This window comes from Acinonyx jubatus, chromosome D4, assembly GCF_027475565.1.
Source record: "Acinonyx jubatus isolate Ajub_Pintada_27869175 chromosome D4, VMU_Ajub_asm_v1.0, whole genome shotgun sequence".
NCBI classification, from domain to species: Eukaryota; Metazoa; Chordata; class Mammalia; order Carnivora; family Felidae; genus Acinonyx; species Acinonyx jubatus.
The window spans coordinates 80859147-80880353 of record NC_069391.1 but is presented as its reverse complement, the minus strand read 5'-3'; the positions used below and the strand labels follow the sequence as shown (position 1 = coordinate 80880353).

Sequence of the window (21207 nt, the reverse complement as noted above, 5' to 3'; positions counted from 1 at the left end):
AATATTTAATAAAGTGATATATGGATGGGATCTCTTATTATTACTGTCTACAGTGGGTATCTGTTGTTTTTGCCTACCAGGCATGCTTTCCCATTAATTTGGGAATAGCGATCTGTTTTTCCCTTTAGTCCAATCCCGTACTTTCAGTGTAGATTAGTCAGAGAGGGCAGACCTCCCCCTGGAGGGGAGCCTATGACACAGATGAAGCTGGGGAGTATATTACATCAACCCTGGGCCTTGCCCTGGTGATTTCAGAACAATCACATGAGTCAAGTCAAGCCAATAAGCATTTAGGACTTTTGTTAGAGCTGGAGGAAAGGGAAGCACTTTATGTTGTGAGAGAGTGGGGGAGCAATGTAAGTTGGTGGCCATTTGGGGAAAGCTTGCCTGAGAATGAGCTAACCCAAGAGGGAAAACAGAACCAAGAAATAGTGAAATAACATTCCGAGATATCATCAACCCCTAGGATTCAGATGTGCTTGAAACCAGAATTGCCCCTGGAGTTTCCAGTTGCGTGAGTACATAAATTCCTCTTTCTGTCCTAACTAGTTTGATTTGGTTTTCTGTCATTTGTCATCAAAACTGTACTAGCTGAGTCCCTATAATTAGGGAAACTTTAACTAGAAATTATTAGTGTTACCTGGAAAAGCTCCACACCTAATTTATACTAAAGCAATTACAGTTGACCCTTAGACAATAGGAGGGGGTTAGGGTTAGACCTCCTTGATTGCCTCTGTCATGAATCCTGTGAAGACATGAATAACATCTGGACAGTTTTCTCCAGCAGAAATTTATTGTTTAGGGCTTGATGTCTTCCATGGTGTTTTCTTGTAACAATAATGGCATTTTCAATGGTGTAGACTGTCCAGACTTTCTTGATGTTCTCGGGGTCCTGTTTCATAGCATTGACTCCTCTTCCTATAGAGTACTGTATGTAATGAGACTTAAAGGTCCTTTGGATACCCTGATCTAGAGTGAATTAGAGATGATGTGTTTGAGGGCAAGTAAACCACTTTGACACCTTCAGTGTTGAACTCCTGGGCTTCTGGGTCACCAAGGGCATTGTCCAATATCAAAAGAACTTTAAAAGGCAGTCCCTTACTGGTACAAGGTACTTCCTGACTTCAGGGACAAAGCATCACAATGGAACTTATTTAGAAAAAAGGGTTCTTGTTATCCGGGCCTTCTTTTTGTACAACCAAAAGACTGGAAGCTGGTGTTTATATTTTCTCTTCAAGGCTCAGGGGTTAGCAGCCTTATAGATTAGGACAGTCCTGATCATAAACCTGACTGCATTTACAGAAAACTGTAGAGTCAGCCTCTCCTGTCCAGCCTTAAATCCTGGTGCTAGCTTTTCTTCCTTACTAGTACATTTGTACATTTTCCCCCCAGAATAGAGCACTTTCTTCTGCATTAGAAATCTGTTTAAGCAGATCTCCTTCCTCCTCAATGATTTTCTTTATGGTGTCTGGGAACTTGTTTGCGGCCTCTTGGTTGGCAGAAGCTTCCTTTCCTGGTACCTTGACATTTTTTAAATCCAAACCTTTTATTTTAAAGATTTTATTTTTGAAGTAATCTCTATACCCAAGGTGGGACTTCAACTTAAAACCCCCAAATCAAGAGTCCCATGCTCCACCAACTGAGCTAGCCAGATGCCCCTAAAGCCAAACCTTTTTAAAATTATCAAACCATCCTTTGCTGGTATTAAAATTTCCAGCTTTAGTTCCTTCACTTTCCTTTTGTTCTAACTTGTCATAGAATGACTTTGCTTTTTCATGAATCATATTAGAGTTGACAGGTGTGGCTTTCATATAGCAATCCTGCACCCATATAAAAGCTGCATTTTCGATATGACATAAAAAAGTATTTCAAAGAAAGTGCAAGGTTTTCGTGCCTGCTGGCATAGCTGCAATGGCAGCTTCAGAAATCTCTTTTTTTAAAAAAACAATTGCACCCTTATGCTGGGTTAATTTATCTTGAAATGGTGGGCAACCCCAGCTGCAGACCTCAATCTATAGACATAGCAACTAAATCATCTTTCTCATGTAACGTCATGACTTCTTGGGAACATTTCCAGCATCACTAGTGGCATTTCCTATGGGTCCCCCGGTGTTATTCAAGGTTTATGATGTTGCACTAAACTCAATGAAAAATATTTGAGAACCGTGAGAGATTGCTTTTTACTGTGATGCAGTTTACTGGAGAGCCACACTGCTCAAGCAGAGATGATTAGTGTCACGGGACATTTCAGGAGGATGCTCCCAACACTTGAACTCACTGCAGTAGCAACGGGAGGTGGCTACCAAATTATTGCTATAGTGCAGTATGTAGTTTGTTTTCTGCAGTTATGACTCAATATAGCATTCTTACATTTGTTTACATTTCTTTCAACTGCAAATGGTGCCATGAATGCTCTGTGTGTCCACAAGCTTTGATATATTTCAACTTTTCTGTAGCAGGTTCGTATATATTTTGTGGCAGTAAATGATAAAAGAGACTAGCATCTACCTATGTTTTATGCATTCAGACATACTACTGTTTTCTTAATTTGGCGGGGGGGATATTTCTAGGCTACACAGTTTGCGAGTTTTTTTCACATTGTCACAAATCTCCACAAACTTTTCCAATATATTAACTGAAAAAAATTCCTCACAGAAGTGGACGTGTGCAGTTCAAATCTGAGTTGTTTAAGTGTCAACTGTACTAACTGGTCATAAAATGGGTGCCAAAAGAGTAAATGCTCTTCTGGTCTTGAAAATCCTTACTCTCGGGGTGCCTGGGTGGCTCAGTCGGTTAAGGGTCCGATTCAGCTCAGGTCATGATCTCGCGGTCCGTGAGTTCGAACCCCACGTCGGGCTCTGTGCTGACAGCTCAGAGCCAGGAGCTTGTTTCCGATTCTGTGTCTCCCTCTCTCTGACCCTCCCCCATTCACGCTCTGTCTCTCTCTGTCTCAAAAATAAATAAACGTTAAAAAAAAATTTAAAAAAAAGATAATCCTTACTCTCAGTCTACTTCCTTTATTATTATTTTTTAATGTTATTGCACTTGCTTTTAATTCCCTCCTGGCCCTTTAGAAAATGACCTTGGAGGTACCTGCGTGGCTCAGTCAGTTAAGCACCCAGTTCTTGATCGTGGCTGGGGTCATGATCTCACAGTTTGTGGGATCAAGCCTCACATCAGGCTCTGCACTGACAGCACAGAGCCCGCTTGGCATTCTCTCTCTTCCTTTCCCTGCCCCTCCCCCGCTTGTGTGCATGTTCTCTCTCTCTCTCTCTCTCTCTCTCTCTCGCTCTCTCTCAAAATAAATAAATAATCTTAAAAAAGAAAGAAATAGCCTCAGCCTCCCTAGTCTAAAGCAACCTAAACACGATGCTACAGAAAGAGATTTAGTTAACAGAGGAAATAGCACAAGTCTGACATATATGCCAGCTGAACACCAGAAACTCAAAATCGTGCAACACTCAGAAAGTCCTTCAAGGTTCAGGCAGTTCTCCAGCTTCTTCCCTGAGCTCCCAACCTTTACCTCAGACTGTGACATCCTCAGCTGTGTGTTTGGTGTACTCCACAGCCAGAAACATCCTGAACATACCTGGTCCCCTGAGGGAAGACTTTCAGTAGGTTTCTCACCAGCCTGCTCACCATGCAGCTGGGCGTGGGTGTTGTGGGGACGTGGGAAAATGTCCACCACCACCAGGAGCAAAAGGAGCCCAAATCCAGTTTCTTTTCTCTAAGCCTCTTCTCTGGGAGAGGATGTTCCTTTATCCAGATTAAAGAGCATGAGGAACAAAGAAAGCCACAATGATATTGAACTTAATTTCAAGTACCACTTCTTTCATAAGAACGGTTAACTGGTAGCCAAATGGTCTCATTATTGTTGCCAATAAACAGTAAAGGTGCCAAGAAACCAAAGCAGCACTGGAGAGAAAAGGAAGAAAACCAAGGGTTTAGATAAGTTGTGAAAATGGATATCTGGTCTTTGAATAATTAAAGATATTCAATCTGTAGGATGTTAAAGAAATCCCTAATCTACATTTATGTTAGAGCATGTCGTTACTAATCCAGGACATGAAAATTTTATCATTATAGTTATGGACAATTCTGCCAAAGAATCTCACTTATTGGCTATCAAAATAAGAGAAATGCTGAATTATAGAATACTATACATTGAATATTTAATAAATTAATCCCCTGTGCTCATGGTAGGAGTTCTAGAAATAATGCCTGTTGCATGACAGCACTTAATCAATATACTAGTTAATAATAATCATTTGAGAGCAAGTCAATGTCTAATAGGTTTGCAACCCAAATTAGAAGCACAGAGAAATCATACTCAAAGTTAAATTCATTCTTAAAAAGATCATTGCTAGTTATGAATACTTAAAGGAAAGGAAAGAAGATTGAAGCTTTTGTTGTGGTTGATTCTTTTGAGAGTTCCTGGGTCATTAAACATGAGCTTATTCATATAAATTTTGGCCCTGGTATCTGTATCTTATTATTTTTATTTCATATTTTTTCACAGAACTGAGTTGTACCAGATTCTCTTGGTTGCTCAGCAATAGATTCTGACTCTGAAATCCATATTACTTCTCAAAGGAGGAAGAGAAGGAGGAAACAGGGAGAGGGAAGGAGGAGAGAGAGAAAGAAGGGGAGGGAAGAAGAAGAGAAGGAGTAGAGCATGGAACAGGAAGGGATAAAGGGAAGAGACATGGACAAAGGAAAAGGAGAAGGAGGAGGGAGGAGAGAAAGATGGACAAGGGAGCATGGAGGCAGTGGGGAGGACCTGACATCTCACTCATTTTGACATAGCAAGTGGACTCTAACTTTTTTATATCAAATATTATAAAGTGAACCTCAAGATGTGCACAGAGTGGGTGACGGGAGCTCCCTATTCCTAGAGAATTAAAAAAATACTATGCCATCAATCCTTGATTAGGACACAAATACTTAATCTTAAACTTCTGAGTGTTAAACAGTTTAAATGCAAGTTTTTAAAATAGATTTAAATGATCACACATGGAGTTAGTAGAAGCTAATTTTCTTAGAGAATTGGTTTTTTTCCTTAGCTTAATTGCATGACATCTGGTAGAAGAAGGTTTAATGCTGGGGGGAGAACATGCTGAAAGCGACTTTGAAAGGTCCTGGGCAGGGGCTTGTCTGGAATCAATCAGATGATTGTTAAGACAGGAAGAGAAAGGAGATGAATAGGTTTGCCTCTGTGGCCATTTACATCTAGCTGATAAACATCTATTTTACGTTTGCTGTTCTGGTCAGATCTTCTTGGCAACTTCTTAAATGATCTGATAAGGCTGATAAATCTATTAGAGTAGGCTCACATGGTGGGATTCCCACTTCTCGAGTTGGTCTGGTCACACTTTCCTACAGAAAAGTCCTGTATCAGCCACCTGAGCTATAATTTTCTTACCCCAGGGATATTATGGCGCAAGAAATTGATATAAAGAGAAGACATTGCTTTAATCCCCACACTTCATTGGTTTGATGAAGTTTGAGGAAAACACAAATAACTCAAGTCTATTGAGGATCAGCAATTCACATTTAAAAAGCATAAAGCTTATTAATGGTCTTGAAGAGAAAAGATTCCATATGAATATAAAACCATCATTATCATTGGCAACATGTCCAAATATCTTGCCAACATTTTTCTGATTCAGACTGTTACATTTCACATTAAAATATAATAAAAAGATATTCATTAAAAAGACCTTATAAACAGACAAAGCTTGAAAAACAGAAAATATACTTAGGAAATTCCACGCAAACAACAAGCACATTTTAGGGTACTTTTCCCAAGAGATAATGACAAAGTCCAGAGGTAGTAATAGCAGTAGTAGTTGAAATTTAATTGAGCACTGAGCATCCGTTAGGCACTATTCCACCTTTCAATATATTATCTTCCGTAATAAAACCCCTCTGCAATAAATATCGTTCTATTCTTATTTCATCAATAAGGAATCAGGAAAGCAAAAATTCCACAGAATGTACTGGTGTATCCAAAGAGAAAGGAGTGAATCTGAACTTGAGGATATTAGACAGTCAATCTCATGTATCCCACACAAGGATGTTGGAAAGTGTTTACCAGTCACAGAAGACAATAAAGCTGGTAAAGTTGTTGTAAAGGGGAAAGAACAGAACAAAAAAGCAACTAGCCTGTCAGCTTGGTTTAAGGACCTCTAAAATAATAAGCTCTATTTGTTTAGTTTTCTTAACACACTGCTACTCAGTGTACTGAAACACTTTTAAATCTGTGTAGTAACCATGTACCACAGAAAGGACTTGCCTCTGGACAGCTCTGTCTCTGACACAAATTGGCTACAGAGACCTGACATCTTGGTTGCAAATATATTATGTTGCCATCACTTTAAGCATAAGCAAAATAAATATACTTTAAGCATAGGTGAAGTAAAATTAAAAAAAAAAAACAGATGATAGTAATGATGGCGATATTTTTTGGACTGACAGCAATATGCTATGCTTCGGGCAGAATTGAGCTTAACATGGATCTTATTTACCCTTTTAAAGTTAAATTCTATTTTTCTTTTCATTCCTTCAAGAAGAAAAGTGCTAAAACAGCACTCAGTACTCTACTAGCACTCAGCTGGTGACAGTGGACTATTTATTTGGTTTTAAATAACGTGACTTAACTGTGGCTGTCAGTAAAATAGAGGCCTTAGCATACCACAGGCGCCCACACAGGGTACCACAGGCCACAGAGAAGCACTTAGTAGTTGTGTGTAATCAAATTTGTGAAAACTGATTCAGAAGAGCACTTCACTATTTACAGGAGTGCTATAATAAATCTTTTTACAAACTATAGAATCTATTTGTATTGTGAAATATCTCTTAATTTGTTTTTAAGTTTGAATTTTTGTGTACATGTGGTCTTCTTAAAGTGAGTCCCTTCTGAAATTAACCCGAAGCCCAGGTTAATCTAAAGAATTAACATAATAGTCGTTCATTTGTTCACTCAATACTCTGAAATGATGCTATGTACTAAGCATATGCCAGGTCCAAGGGATGGCGGTGATTAAGTCCACTAATGCCCTTATGGTGCTCACCTGAGTTGGGGAGGAGACTTCTAATGTGTTAAATATTCCTCTCTTGGAAAGCCAAAGATGAAATAAGCACCTTCCTTCTGCAAGACAGCTATCCAGTAATTTATTGAAGGCAATGCCATAGGTAATCATTTTGAATCCTTGTCGCATATAAACAACACAATAACGTGATGAATTTGTGTTGTCATAAAATATCAAATGTTAAAATGAGAACTGGCAGGTCTTGGGGAGCTGAATGCCCCAGAGTGCTAAGCTGTACCTAAAGGTTGGATTTTTCAGTGTTACAGCCTGGAGGGACCTCAGATTCTTGTGTCCACCCAACCCTCTCCTCGGTCCCATACCCTATTCCCGCCCCCCCCCCCGCCCCCCAGAAGAAGAAACTCCTGTTTTCTAGGTTGAGAGAGTAGCTGAAACTGGAATTAGTCAGGGCCTTTTCATCCTCACACTTTTTAGCTGATTTACTGAATGATTCCGCTCCTCCTTCTCAGAAAATCTGAATATAAATGACATATTTTAGGGTTTGAGGGGTGGGTTCCCTTGCTCCCTTTTGGTTAAACTTTACATGCTTGTAAGTAGAAGGTGTGCTGGCAACAGATGATGGATGGTAAAAAAGAACTTCTGCACGTACAGCAGGAGCAGACCTGCTCTGGGCTCAAGTCCCCTTAGCCCCTAACTGACCCACGGATCCCCCTTAACTCCAAAGGCCACTCTGAGAAATAGGCTGGTGGGCGGGCGAAACTCCAGATCCCAGAATGCCGAGGACGTGCCTCCCAACCCCTCTGTAGCCGGTTCGCTCCTCATTGCATTCCGGGAAATGTAGTTTCTTTCTAATCAGTAACCCACACTCTTGGAAACCAGGGCTGTAAGGTTTAAGGGATCCGCCCCTCCAATGGCCCCGCCCTCTCCATTGACCCCGCCCCAGGTTGCCCAGGAGATGAGAGACGCCGAATCTTGGTCGGTGCTGCTGGCGTGGGGAGCATGATAGGTGCAGAAAAGAAATCCTCCGAGGTCTGAATGTGGAGGTCATCCATGGAGAGTTCTGATAGCTTCTGCCAGGACTATTGCAGCAGTAGGCAATACGGGTTTGAGCTCGGACCCACGGACTTGCTGGAGCGCAAGGGCTCCCTGACCCTCCGCTCCCATCACAAGAAGTACTCGAAGCCAGTGTTGGTGTATTCTTGGTGAGCGAGCTCTCTGCAGTCCCCGGTCGCTGGGAGAAGGGATGGGGGAGGAGAGGAAAGGACAGCAATAGAGGGCAATGGTGGAGAGGCTGGAATAAACAGAGAAGAGAATAAAAGGGGGAAAAAGAAGAGAAGAGAAAGGAAAAGATGAGACAGGTGAAAAAACTGGGAGAGGTGACAAGGGAGACCAAAGAAAGGGAAACAGATCTTCGAAGTGGGGATGGGAGGAGGGCATTGGGAGTTGGGGCAGCAGGAGGAGATAGGAAAGCCTCCAAAAGCAGCTCCCCAGACACACTGAGACCTGCTGCAGCCAGCTCCTGTCTACCAGAGGTCGTAGATTGCCCACACGGAGGATGGAGGCGAGGCTGTTTGCAGAGGCCTGGAAATCACTTTTCTGAGATAACTACTTAAAAAAGGAAGGGTCCATTAGAACACCAGGGGACAGCAGGAGGGAGATGGCTGTCCAGAGGATGGCCTCCAGGGCTGCCATTTCTTGGGGGCAGTGAAGCATACGGGATGATTTGAAAGAGGTCCCTAAATATTCCCTAGGCCACTAAGACTCTACTGGCCAGAGATTACAAACTGGCATCTCCCAGTGGCTAAGGCCAATGGACATAGTTTTTTTCTGCATGCACTGTATTTATTTTTTTTTAATTAATTGCCCACATTTAAAATTAAGAAATAGTACATAAACCTTCAGGATTGTGTCTTCTCTTGAAAAGTTGAAGGTCCTGGCAGCAGGGGATTTATTCCTTCTTGCAGTTATTGGAACTGAGCACTGTCTACCCTATAAGACGGGAGTTCCTTCTCTGGGAATTTCATTCATAGAGGTTCTCGCCTGGCTCCAGGAGGCGTTTGATTTACTTCATCTGCTTTGGGTTTGGGAATTCAAATTCACCTAGAGATTCTCTTGCTTTATTAAATACTGCAGTGACTAATAGCAAAACCATGACAACTGGGAAAAAATTAGGCATTAGGGCATTTAGAACTTTGTCTTTTGGGTCATGTTCCTGTATTATTGACAATAATTACTTTCAGAGTATTTGGGATATTCTGAGGCAGAGGGTGGAGACAAGGGAAAAGATTGTCTCCTTTATACTTGCCTTTGAACAAAGATGACTGATTTGACTTGACTCTAGCCCTAAGGCTAAGCCCTCCTTGATCCCATTCATTCATGTAATGTATGTGAGCCCTGCGGTTTGTGTCGTGCAAACTTTCTACAGCCTACCCACTTTCCTATAAGCCCACTCCCCTAATTTGACTTCTTATCCCTAAAACTGACTCTCTGCCTATTTTGAACTCAATGTTAGAAGCTGGATAGATTTGGAACCCAACGCTATACAGGGAAATAGAAAATCCTCTCTTAGCTTCATACTGGGCTTACCTCACAGACCTCAAGTAAAACACTCAGCTCTTGCGTGATTTTGTTACTCCGTGAAGATGAGGTCATAATATAAATCACTATTAGAAATGATTGTTAAAGAGAAAGAACTTTGTTAAAGACAAAGAAGAACTGCTTCTCTCTTATACACTACCATGACTTGTGGACACCATAGATATCAAATAGCAGAACTACAGAAGAACATAAATGAGAAGGAGATGAGGAATTTGGTGGAGAAGAAGTGTGGTGCGACATGGAAGTCATCTGGTCACTGCTGAAAACGTAGAGTTCTCGTGCTGTTGGTTTTAGAAAGAACATTTGGGAGCAGACGGAAATGAATTCAATTCAAGAAACATTCATGTGTCATGCACTTTGCTATGTGTTTGAGACACAGAGGTAAAGTAGATTCAATGAGTTAATTTGGCAAAAGCATTTAACACCATGCCTGGACATAGTAAGTGGTCAGTAATACATGGCAGCTAATACTAACTTTTTAAGATAATATAATAGTTAAACACTTGGACTCTAGGTTTCAATACCATTTCTGCAACATGTGATATGGCAAGTGACATGACTGCTCTGGGCCTCTGTTTCTAGCACTGTAAAATGGGGATGATAGGATTATTGTAAGATTAAACACAATTTATTGTACGTGAAGCACTTTTTAACATATGGCCTGGCACATCATAAGCACAGTAAAGCTTATATACATGTATTAGGACATGGTCATGGACCTCAATGAATTTCATAGATCAGTTAAAAAGAATACCAATAAATTCAGTGTAATTGATTTGTGCTAGATAGAGATAAGAGGCAAATGTAACAGGAAGCGGAGGTTTGTGTGTGTGTGTGGCGTGGGGGTGGGGGGTGGGGGGGTGGGGGGGTGGTTCCTGAGCAGGGTTTAGAAGGAAGACTAGGAGTTCCATAGGTGCACGAAAGAAAAAAGGCAAGTGCAATGGAATAGTCAGAAGCAACATCATAGGGAAATAGAAATAATTCTCTACAGTGGGTAAGTACAGTGGATCCTCATTATTTGCAGATTCTGTATTTGTGAATTTGCCAGCTTGCTAAAATTTATTTATAACCCCATATCAATACTAAAGGCATTTTCATGGTCATTTATGGACATGCACAGAGAGACAAAATTTTTGAGTCACTCTTCCTCCCCTCTCCCGCACACCCTCAATGGTCCCAGGTGAGATCAAACAAAGTGGACATTCTGCGTTCTTATTTCAGCTATCAACTGTAAACAAGTGGGGTTTTTTTTCCCCACCACAGTCTATTGAGCATTTTTGTGCTTTTTATGGGTGGTTTCATTGTTAATATGGCCCCCATATTACTGAAGTGCTGTCTAGTGTTCTTAAGTGCAAAAAGGCCGTGATGTGCAGGATGCAGAAAATATGTGTTAAATAAACTTCATTCAGTCATGAGTTATAGTGCAGTTGGCAGTGAGTTCAATGTTAATGAGTCAGCAAAATATATTAAATAAAGTATATTTAAACAGAAACATACATGAAACCAGGTTATATATTGATTGGTTGATGAAAATGTGACCGGAGGCTCACAGGAACCTACTCCTTTATTTCCCCTAGGAGCAATGGTTCACTATTTGCTAATTATTTGTGACAACTTTATAAAACATAGCATCCTCAAATAATGAGAACTGATCATAAAATGTGAGAAACATTTACATTTCTTTGACTGGGCTGTGCCGCTGGCATCCTTATTTTCCTTCTGTAGCCAACTAGTCACCAAGATCTGTCTTAAAAAAAAAAAAAACAACTGTGTAAAGTTCAAATTGTATCAACTTCCAAATGCATAATCTAATCAACCATTATCTTTTTCTGCATTCCAGTCATAATTGTTTGCTTTCTATTAACTTGTTATATATTAAAACTTTTATTAAATTTTAATCTTTTATGAATGACTTTAATTGATGAATACTTACTATCTATGATATACCATTTGGATGGCCTCTCGACTGAGTATTTGATCAGTTAAGTTACTGTACCTCTAGGCTTCCAAAGTAGAATCTGTAACTGGGAAAAATTCTGCTTTACCTCTTATATAGCTTAAACATTTGCATGATTCCTGTGTTTCTGTTTTTGTCGCTTGTAATGCAAGTCTGTCTGAAAACCATCTGTATATAATAGACCTGGTGAAGTGATATACCCAGCATGGTTGTTAAAAGTATCTCCGGTCTGTTACTAGAATAAGACATTGCCCCGGCACCATATCCTCCTTGGAGCTGGAGTGATGGACACAGCATATCACCTGCATCACACTGATGCTTCTGTGTCACAGAGACCTTTCCTAGAAATTATTTTTCTCTATTCATTCATGTAGCGTATGTGGAGCCGTATCATCAGATGGCTCCATGAGAATTCCGAGCTGAGGGGAAATCTTCTCTTGGGATATCTTCCCACTCATTGGAATGATGGAATACTAAGAGCCAGAACAACTAGATTTGCCCTTAATGAAAATTCTCTGGTGTGAGGCTGCTTCTTATATTGTTATGTATGTATTTTAACCCATCTCTTCATTGCCCAAATCGACATCAGGTAATAAGTGATGATAATTTAAAGTCTAAAAAATCATTTGAGTCTCCATGGAGACAGTTCATGCTCTGGTCTCCATGGTGACACCTAGCGTTTTAAGACCTCAGGTTAATTTTATGTATATGTAATTTCAATTACTTTTCTCCCCTGCCTAAGCCCTAGGTAAAGAGCCTGTGCAGTTTACTCTTCCATTTCCTCACCTCCCTCCCCATAATAGGAAGAAAACAGAAAGAGAAAGGAAAAGAAGGATGAAAAATAAAATGCAGTGATAATTGTGGGGTAGGGAACTTCATAGTTTTACAGATTTCCATGGAAAATCATTTGGATTGGGGAAAGAAAGAGCTTTCTGTGATGCTCTTCAGACTCACACTCTATTGTGTCGTCTGAACAGGGTACAGTTAAGGTACTCCACAATCAGGGGAGAACCTAGTTTCAAGGCAACTAGATATCATTAGTGTCCTTCTGCAGAAAATAGAGCTGTGTTTTCTAATTTGCTGTATCATTCCACCTGTACTTAACCAGTGACTTTCTCAGGGACTAACCTGGAAGTATTTGGAGTTCTTCACATGACTCAGGGCCATGCTAGAGTTACACAGACCTTCTCTAGCCAGCATCCCCCCTCCTCCCTCCAGCATAGACTTTGGAGAGAAGAGAGAAGAGCCTTTAGAGAGGCTTTTTTTTTTTTTTATTTTGGCCAATAATGAGAGGTGAGAAGAGCAAACCTCAGGACAAGGCATAAAGACACCGCAGGTGCTCAGTTAACATTCATCAAAGAAATGAACAAATGAGCGGGCAGAATGAACACACACAGAAACCCAAAAGGCACTGGGATGGGACCCTCTATTTTATGCTGTAAAAATGCCTGGAGGTAAACAGTCTACAGGATAGCACAAACTCATAATAAAGCCAGAATCCATTTTCACAGCCACGATCCTGATGTAATAGGATGACACTGAAGTATGTTTGGTCACCTCTATGTAAGTGAGTTTCGAGGGATATAATGTACTCCTCTTCTGATTTGAATGGTAAAGAATTTAAAATAGAGCTCAACTTGTATACTCTTACTAGTTGCGGTGCTTAACTTATCAGGGACTGACAGGTACTAAGAAGAAATTGAGTTTATATAGAGACAAACGAATTTACACTTTAAAGAGATATTTTTATTTCTTAACTCCTGCTTAAAAAAAAACAATTCTAAATTATAATATCATGTGACCATTTGAGATGGCATTATAGTAGACCAAAGACATGAAATATATTCACCATCAAGTAGATAGCAGAACTAGAAATTTGCACACAACTCAGATGCATATATAAAATTTATTTTCTAAAATTGATCCTGATGGCTTTTCAATTGTTAGTTACTAGGAAAAAATTCAAACTTGCCAACTAAAGAGCATCTCAGTCTCTTCAAGTTTAAACAGCTTGTTTTAAGTTAAAATTGTCTCTTTCAGAAGAGTGCCCACCATTTCTGAGTCCTTCGTCCTCTCCTCTCCTTTCCCCAGTGGATCTGTGTGTGTGAGGGACTGAGATGGTGTGTTATTTTGGAGGTGGGGAGAGGGGCCCCCAGATCTATGTGTGGGTCCTTGTTGTTGCTCACGTCCTCCTTTGTTCAACTTCTGACCCTGCTCCTGGTGGTTTGTGACCGATAGACTTTGTGGAGGACTGGATGTCTCTGCTTAGAGTCTTAGTTCCACTTTGGCTCTTGCTGGCTCTACAGATCCCCCTGTCATGCTTCTCCTCCCCAAGCCCCTGACTTAGGCTGGTCACCCCATAGCCACTGTGCTAGGGGCATGTCATCCCTCAACATGGCTCCCCGCAGCTGGCGCTCTGACAGCTTCCATCAAATGCCCCTTGGAGATGGTGTGTGCATGCTGTGCTCTGCCCAGGAGAGTTTATTCCCATTGACCTGAGAATTATTAAAAGTGTTTTTCTTCACTTTCTCAAGTGATCTGCTTTAAAACCTAAATTAGGAGGTCACCCTATCTGAGCCATGTTTGGGAGCTCCTGGGTCATGTTAATAGAAGCTTAAGAAATGTAGACCTTTTATTTCTCCACAGTGACTGACTTTCAAGAAAAATAATACTTCACTTAGGACTCAAAAATTCCATTTGGTCATTCAGAAGTTAATCAGCATGCTTCATTTTCCTTCATATTCCTGTCAAAACAATCCTAAATCTTCCCAAGACAAATGTGGATGCCTTTAATTTATTAGAGCAAAGGTATTTTACAGAGGTAAACAAAGAAAAGTGAAAAGATGAATATTTGAAAATATAATCCTGCTATGAGTAAGTGAAAAAAAAAGTATGTAATGAATTCCTTTGTTAAAAGTGTAGGTCTATATGCTTTGAAAAGAGATTGAAAGAACATTCACCATAGAACACAAAATACTTATTGCTGGATGGTAGGTACATTTATGGATTATTTGTCTTTTTCTTTTTTCCTCTTTGCCACTTCTACATTTTCCACAATGAACATGTATTATCTGCATAATAAGAATAAAGTAAAATTACTTTTAAAATTTTGATGTCATTTGCTGCAGCTTTTCCCTGAAGCAGACATTCTCTAAATGATCAGAATGTAGACACAGTGTTTCATCTCTTTTAGAGTCTGAGTCACTCTTCATGGTTTATTATGAGTCTTTTTAAAATATCTTTTTAATTGCTAGTTTTATGTTGGGTAAAAAGGATGATGTTATTCACATTCATTCGGTTTAACCACCCTTTCATTCTTGCCTCTGTTCTATAATGGTAGCTCCTACGCCACAGTTATTTTTAATCTAGTCCTACATTCTTATTCCTCAACATACGCACATACCCACAAATGATCTTCAATGTAGTAGTTTTGGGGAGAAGCACCTTATTTTCTATTTTTAAGATGAAATCTAGGACACACTGTATCCTTTTGCCCTGACTGAATTTTTCTTTCAGTGCTGCTCTCTTTCATGAAATTCCAATCAAGTTCTCTTCCTGAAAACCGGTGGTTGTAGGATTGTTGTGCCTTGACCTTTATGTGAGGTTTTGCTTAACTTAATTGGCGGCCAAAGTAAAATGTCTTGCAAGTTTTGCTTGCAAGATGGATCCTTGTAAGGCAGAGTATGATGGAATGGGCATTTCCACATATGGGTGCACTTAGATTAGGAAAGATCATTGCTGTAGACAAGTCCCTCTGAACCAACCCTCTACTTACTCTCGGGACCATCTCCCACCTGGGCCACAGGAGCCACCAAAGGCCACTCTACATCATAATGCTGCTGAAGTCTTTCCTCTCACAGACAGTCACAAATACTTTTCCACTAAACTTTCTTTCTCTTACTGATGATCTCTTTCTAGGTAAGGGTGTGGGGAATGAGGGAGGAAGTAAGAAGAATTTGGGGTCCAGTAACATTTCGATAAGGTGAGATTCAGTCTATGGACACTGTGATACCCAGGCTCAGGGTTCAAGGTTTTTAACAGCACTAGAGCTAGTATTATTAGATAAACTTCTCTGAGTTGGCCAGGGAAGTCACGTGTTGGTACTATTGTCTGTGTGTACTGCTCAGACTTCTTTTGGTTGCAAGTGACAAATACTCAGCTTGCACTAGCCTAAGGAAGCAAGAGAATGAATCGGCTGGTTACAGTCATGAAATGGTTGATTACCAGGTAAGGAGGACAAGGGTGCATCTCCACCTTAAGAACAACTGTAATAAAAGATGCAAATGCAACCAGGTCTCATTTAGTTTCTCCTCTCTCCTCCTCTTTGTGTACTTGCTTCATCTTATCATTGAAAACTATGGAAAACATGGCTGCCGCAGTTCTGGAATTTATATCTGATGTATATTTATCTTTATCCTACAATAAAAGGTTGATTTTAATGTGTTTTCAGTATTGAATACAAAAATTCCAGGTTAGATATCCTGTCTTGGACCACATATCTCTGTGGGGTCATCTGAATAGGCAAGGTTAGGTGGAAATATGGCAGCTCTCCAGTAACAATGGAACAAGATGAATATACTAGGAGAAAGGAGTGCTGAGCTGAAAATCCTATAAGTATCTACTATATCCCATTCTATCCTAAGATATCTACTGTATCTGCTATATCCTATAGAGAGGTACTGTAGTGGAGAATGAATTCCATGTTCCAAACACCCCATTTTATAGCAAAAGTTTAGAAAATATGCACTAATATATTAGGGATTTCCTACATTAGCTGTTACTTTGACTTTAAACTTTCCACCACCCCACTCAACCAGAACCTACACAATACGCTTTTAAAAACTTGATCTTAGATGTAATGTGAAAAGATGTAATGTAAAAAGAAATCTTGTGAAGACATTAGATAAATATATTTTTACAATGCTTTGAAAACTTTACTCTGAATAGATTTGAATATTATATTACTGGGTTTTTTTAGATACTAATATTTTCTACTGTTTTCTTTATTTAATTTTCAAATAAAATTACATTTTAATTATTAGTCACATATTACATTTCTTTATTTTGACTTAATTAAGTTTTGATGCATTAACAATTAATTGGCAGAAGAATTATAATATGTTTCTTTGGTAAGATGTTAGATCCCCAATCAGATTGTTCTAGGTTCAATCAAATGGAAGAATTAACATAATATCACTTACTTATTGCAAAGAATTTATCTTTCTTTTATAGAAAGTGGTAGGAAGAAGATTTTGAAATTAAAATGTATGAATGACTTGTCAGAATTTTTTAAACATTTGGAAAAATACTGAGATGCTCAACCAGGAACCAGAAGCGTTAAATGAGCTTTTGAAAAAAAAAATCACTTAAAAAATGTTTTTATTTCTAAATAGCTCTGTTTTTATTTAAAATATCATTTGTTTTAAAAATATATTTATTAAACCACTGCTATGTTGCAGGCACTCTGCTGGGTCTGAGATTTGGCAGTTAGGTCAAGATTACTATGTGACAGGAGTGGGCAAGGCTGACCAGGCAAATACTACGCATTGTGTTATGTGCTAGTAGTAGGGTAAGCAGGGTGTTCTGGGAACATCCAAGAGGAGCACTTAGGCCTTTTGGACCAGGTAGAGCTTTCTAGAGGAGGTCATCCTAACTCCTAGGGGCTCACATGGAAAACTAAAGGTGGCATGTTAGCTAGTTTTCAGTGGAGAGCATTACTACCCCTTCCACTAGAGTGTTAGGTAATAGGTGTGGACATTTTTTATTGTGTAATTATCAGTATCTAGTAATGTAAAGTGTGTGATTACAAGAATTGTGACTCTTAAATTTTTTTTTTAATGTTTATTTATTTTTGAGACAGAGACAGAGAAAGACAGAGTGTGAGCAGGGGAGGGACAAAGAGAGAGGGAGACACAAAATCCGAAGCAGGCTCCAATCTCTGAGCTGTCAGCACAGAGCCTGACATGGGGCTCAAACTCGTGAACTGCGAGATCATGACCTGAGCCGAAGTTGGACGCTCAACCGACAGAGCCACCCAGGTGCTCCAAGAATTGTGACTCTTAGTTTTAGGAATGGTCATAGCATCTTAATAGCATTTAACCATCTATTTATGTGATGCCTAAGTTACATATCCGTAATTATAGCCAGATGAGTGGGGACAACAGAGCTAATATATATCTAGGGCCAACACATTCAGGTCAGCTAATTTACATATGGCCATTCATAACAAGGGTATGAACAGAAAAGCTCCATGGTGTGTGACCATCACAGAAAAGGAATTCTCTACTCATTACTGTCTAAGAATCCCGAACTTTCAGAACTTAGTGGCACCTACTCTCAGTATAGAGGTGCATGCCAGCAAAGCAACCAAAATTTCATGCAGGCAATCTAGAGAGGAACATATTGTGGCCTTCTATCTAGACCTCAATAGAAGTATATGTATTGTGTGATTTATTAGAGAGATCTAATGTAATCTAACCTAATCTATTGCATGGGTTTTTTAAATTGTATTTGTGTGTGTTAAACCATCTTATAATAAGTATAAATAATTTGGAAAGGCTGCCTGTGGTTGTTTTACACTTATGTCAAAGTGAGTGTAGTGAATGTAAGTAGCATGATCCACTGTAGGTCCTATTGACCTTATCCATACCTTTGTACCTCTGACTTGAGGACATCAAGGCAAGTCAAACATTCTTCTAGACATTAAGATACAGATAAGAAATTTCCTTCTACAATAAAATCATCCAGGCCTGGTCCTGTTTGGCAGACAACTCTTTTTTTCTTTGACAGCATTCTCTATTCTTTATTTGAGAATTGTCTATTTAGACTTTCTGTCTCTACTGAGGACAATTTTGGTAAATTGCTTTTCTTAGAAAGTTACAAGTGCTATCTAGCTTTCCAAATATATTTGCATAGAGTTATGGAAAGTAGTCTTTAATGCTTTAAAATTTTTTCTTCTATTTTGATGGCTATATCCTATTTTAACAACCTTATTAAGATATAACTCACACACTATACATATCAACCTTTTAAATTGTGTAATTCAGTGGCTTTTAGTATATTCACCTAGTTGAACATCTATCAAAGCAATTGACTTGAGAACATTTTGATTAACATCAAAAGAAATCTTGTTCCTTTTATCTGTTACTCCTGAATCCACTCCCCCTGCCCTCACCAATCCTCAAGCCCTAGAAACCACTAATCTACTTTCTGTCTGTGTAGATTTGCCAATTCTGAACCTTTCGTATGAATGGAATAAAATAATATACTGTTCTATGTGACTGGCTTTTTTTTTTACTTGGCATAATGTTTTCAAGTTTCATCCATGTTGTAGCATGCATCAGTACTCCATTTCCTTTTATTGCCTAATAATATTCCATAATGTGGATATTATACCACTCTCTTTTGTTTATATCTCCCCTACCCTTTTTCTTGATTATTAGATGTTTGTCCATTTTGCTTACTTGTTTATTCTGTTTTCTAAAGTATTTAATTCTGCTTTTATCTGCTTTTTTAATCTTGAATTATTGTACATTCTGGTTTCTTTTGGCTTGATTGTTCTATTTCTATGTTTTTGAATTAGATCTTTTACTTATATTCATTTCATTTTTCTTGATATAAGTACTTAAAGCTTAGAAATTTTTTCTGTCTACTGGTATAGCTATATCCTATGGCTTCTTGTAAGTGATATTTCAATTTATTGGTATTTTTTAGAAATTCAGCAATTTAAGTTTGTATTGATCTTTGATTCAAGAGTAGTTTGATAAAGTGTTTAAATATTTTCGGATTGAAGAAGGATCTCTTTAAAAATGTGTTACTCAGGGTCTTTTGTAATTCCATGCAAATTTTAGGATTGTTTGTTCTAGCTTTGAGAATAGCCAAAGTAATTTTGAAAAAGAAAACCAAAGCGGGAGGCATCACAATCCCAGACTTTAGCCTCTACTACAAAGCTGTAATCATCAAGACAGTATGGTATTGGCAGAAAAACAGACACATAGACCAGTGGGATAGAATGGAAAACCCAGAATTGGACACACAAATGTATGGCCAACTAATCTTTGACAAAGCAGGAAAGAATATCCAATGGAAAAAAGACAGTCTCTTTAGCAAATGGTGCTGGGAGAATTGGACAGCAACATGCAGAAGAATGAAACTAGACCACCTTCTTACACCATGCCAAAAATAAACTCAAAATGGATGAAAGACCTAAATGTGAGACAGGAAACTGAGGAGAAAACAGGCAACAACCTCTTTGCCTCAGCCAAAGCAATTTTCTTACTCAACACATCTCCAAAGTTAAGGGAATTAAAAGCAAAAATGAACTGTTGGGGCCTCACCAAGATAAAAAGTTTCTGCACTACAAAGGAAACAATCAACAAAACTAAAAGGCAACCGATGGAATGGAAGAAGATACGTGCAAATGACATATCAGATAAAGTGTTAGTATCAAAAATCTGTAAAGGACTTATCAAACTCAACACCTGAAAAACAAATAATCCAGTGAAGAAATGGGCAGAGGACATGAATAGACCCTTTTCCAAAGAAGACACCCAGATGGCCAACAGACGTACGAAAAGATGCTCAACATCACTCATCATCAGGGAAATACAAATCAAAACCACACTGAGATACCACCTCACACCAATCAGAGTGGCTAAAATTAACAACTCAGGAAACAACAGATGCTGGTGTGGATGTGGAGAAATGGGAATCCGCTTGCACTGTTGGTGGGAATGCAAACTGGTGCAGCCACTCTGGAAAACACTATGGAGGTTCCTTTTAAAAATTAAAAATAGAAATACCCTATGACCCAGCAATAGCGCTACTAGGAATTTATCCAAAGGATACAGGAGTGCTGATTCATAGGGACACATGTACCCTAATGTTTATAGCAGCACTTTCAACAATAGCCAAATTGTGGAAAGAGCCTAGATGTCTATCAGCTGATGAATGGATAAAGAAGATGTGGTTTATATATACAGTGGAATACTACTTGGCAATGAGAAAGAATGAAATCATGCCATTTGCAGCAACGTGGATGGAACTGGAGAGTGTTATGCTAAGTGAAATAAGTCATGCAGAGAAAGACAGATACCATATGTTTTCACTCATATGTGGATCTTGAGAAACTTAACAGAAGACCATGGGGGAGGGGAAGGAAAAAAAAAGTTAGAGAGGGAGAGAGCCAAACCATAAGAGACTTTTAAAAACTGAGAATAAACTGAGGGTTGATGGGGGGAGGGAGGGAGGGGAGGGTGGGTGATGGGTATTGAGGAGGGCACCTGTTGGGATGAGCACTGGGTGTTGTATGTAAGCGATGAATCACAGGAATCTACCCCCAAAACCAAGAGCACACTGTACACACTGTGTGTTTTATTGCATTGTCATTTATATCTTTCAAACATAAAAATATTTGTTCTTAATTTTTGTAAAAGTTACATGTGTTGTGTTCAGGCAGGACACCAAAAATTGGCTTCACTCTTTCCATATACAGTATTCAGTCATTTATGCAAGGATAATGACCCAAACTCTACCCGGTCGCAGGTCAAAAGTTCAAGATCGCCACATGTTATGCTATTGTCTCTCTATGAAATCTAGCTGTAG

At 39.2% G+C, this 21207-nt stretch overlaps 1 protein-coding gene across 10 annotated transcripts in view; it reads left to right on the top strand.

Moving 5' to 3' along the window:
* Nucleotides 1-21207, top strand: part of MAMDC2 (MAM domain containing 2) — a 401951-nt gene that overhangs the window by 42398 nt on the left and 338346 nt on the right. For 2 of the 10 annotated variants that reach the window (XM_053205283.1, XM_027041064.2), the window contains exon 1: nucleotides 309-514. The exons of 3 other annotated variants lie outside the window; for them this stretch is intronic. In XM_053205283.1, coding sequence (XP_053061258.1) covers nucleotides 474-514 — 41 coding nt within the window. In that variant the 5' untranslated portion in view covers nucleotides 309-473. Of the gene's footprint in view, nucleotides 1-308; nucleotides 515-7650; nucleotides 8252-21207 lie in introns of those variants that run through there. 5 more of the 10 variants (XM_027041069.2, XM_015083994.3, XM_053205286.1 and 2 more) reach the window with 5 other exon arrangements.